The 1091-nt window shown below is 55.9% G+C and overlaps 1 protein-coding gene across 1 annotated transcript in view; it reads left to right on the top strand.

Annotated features, from left to right (window-relative positions):
* The window catches only part of KIAA1683 (KIAA1683 ortholog), a 27242-nt gene extending 26864 nt beyond the window's left edge, over positions 1-378 (top strand). Inside the window, 1 exon segment of the mRNA XM_011990253.1 lies at positions 1-378. This exon segment is cut by the window's left edge and continues 8 nt beyond it. Within this exon segment, the coding sequence (XP_011845643.1) occupies positions 1-296 (296 nt within the window). The 3' untranslated portion in view covers positions 297-378.
* The last annotated feature ends 713 nt before the right edge of the window (positions 379-1091 follow it).

Here is a 1091-nt window from a genome sequence, read left to right as displayed (position 1 = left end):
CCGGGGCAGTGTCTCGGGCCTCCGCCTACCAGCGGGCTGTCCCGAGTCCCAGGCAGCCACATCGCAGGGACAAAGCGGCCACAGCCATTCAGTCGGCCTGGAGAGGTTTTAAGATCCGCCAGCAGATGAGGCAACAGCAAATGGCAGCGAAGATGGTTCAAGCCACCTGGCGAGGCCACCATACCCGGAGCTGTCTGAAGAGCACAGAGGCGCTCTTGGGACCAGCGGACCCCTGGTCCAGCTCACAGCACATGCATTGGGCCAGTTCACAGCACACGCATTGGCCTGGCATCTAGGGCCCTGGCTCCCTGCAGTGGGGACTTTGTGGGAGGCACTCGTGGCTCTCTGGGTCTGATGAATAAAGTCCTCCACAGCCTAGATCTTGGGTGATGTGTTCTGGGTTAGTGGAAGTGGCTTGGGGATAGTAGGGGAATCTGGAGCATTCCAGAGGGAAGAGAACTCTGAAGTTTCTAACCATGCAATATGCATCTGGGGTGTGTGGCCAGGATGAGGACCTCAAGTCTTTCCTGGAGGTCAGGGGCCACCAATGTGGTCTCAGCTGTGCCCCTGCCATATCCACCTACAGGTAGTGGGGTGGTGTCCAGCCCGTCCCAGATGGAAACTGTCCCCAGTGCGCTCTAGCAATGTGTCTGGGACCTGGCCCAGAGCACCCTCTTCGAGTCCCTCACCCCTAAAAAAATTCTACGGGATTGCTGGGTGCCGTGGCTCATGCTTGTAATCCCAGCACTTTGGGAAACCAAGACGGGTGGGTCACCTGAGGTCAGGAGTTAGAGATCAGCCTGGCCAACATGGTAAAACCCCATCTCTACTAAAAAAAAAAAACAACAAAAAAAGGCCAGGCACAGTGGCTCACGCCTGTAATCCCATCACTTTGGGAGGCCAAGGTGGGCGGATCACCTGAGGTCAGAAGTTCGAGACCAGTCTGACCAACATGGAGAAACCCCATCTCTACTAAAAATACAAAATTAGCCAGTCTCCAGCTACTCAGGAGACTGAGGCAGGAGAATCACTTGGACCCAGGAGGCAGAGGTTGTAGTAAGCCAAGATCGTGCCATTGCACTCCAGCCTGG

Source organism: Mandrillus leucophaeus, unplaced genomic scaffold, assembly GCF_000951045.1.
Source record: "Mandrillus leucophaeus isolate KB7577 unplaced genomic scaffold, Mleu.le_1.0 Scaffold11, whole genome shotgun sequence".
Lineage (NCBI taxonomy): Eukaryota > Metazoa > Chordata > Mammalia > Primates > Cercopithecidae > Mandrillus > Mandrillus leucophaeus.
The sequence above is the reverse complement of the archived record's forward strand: the minus strand, read 5'-3'. Positions and strand labels throughout refer to the sequence as shown.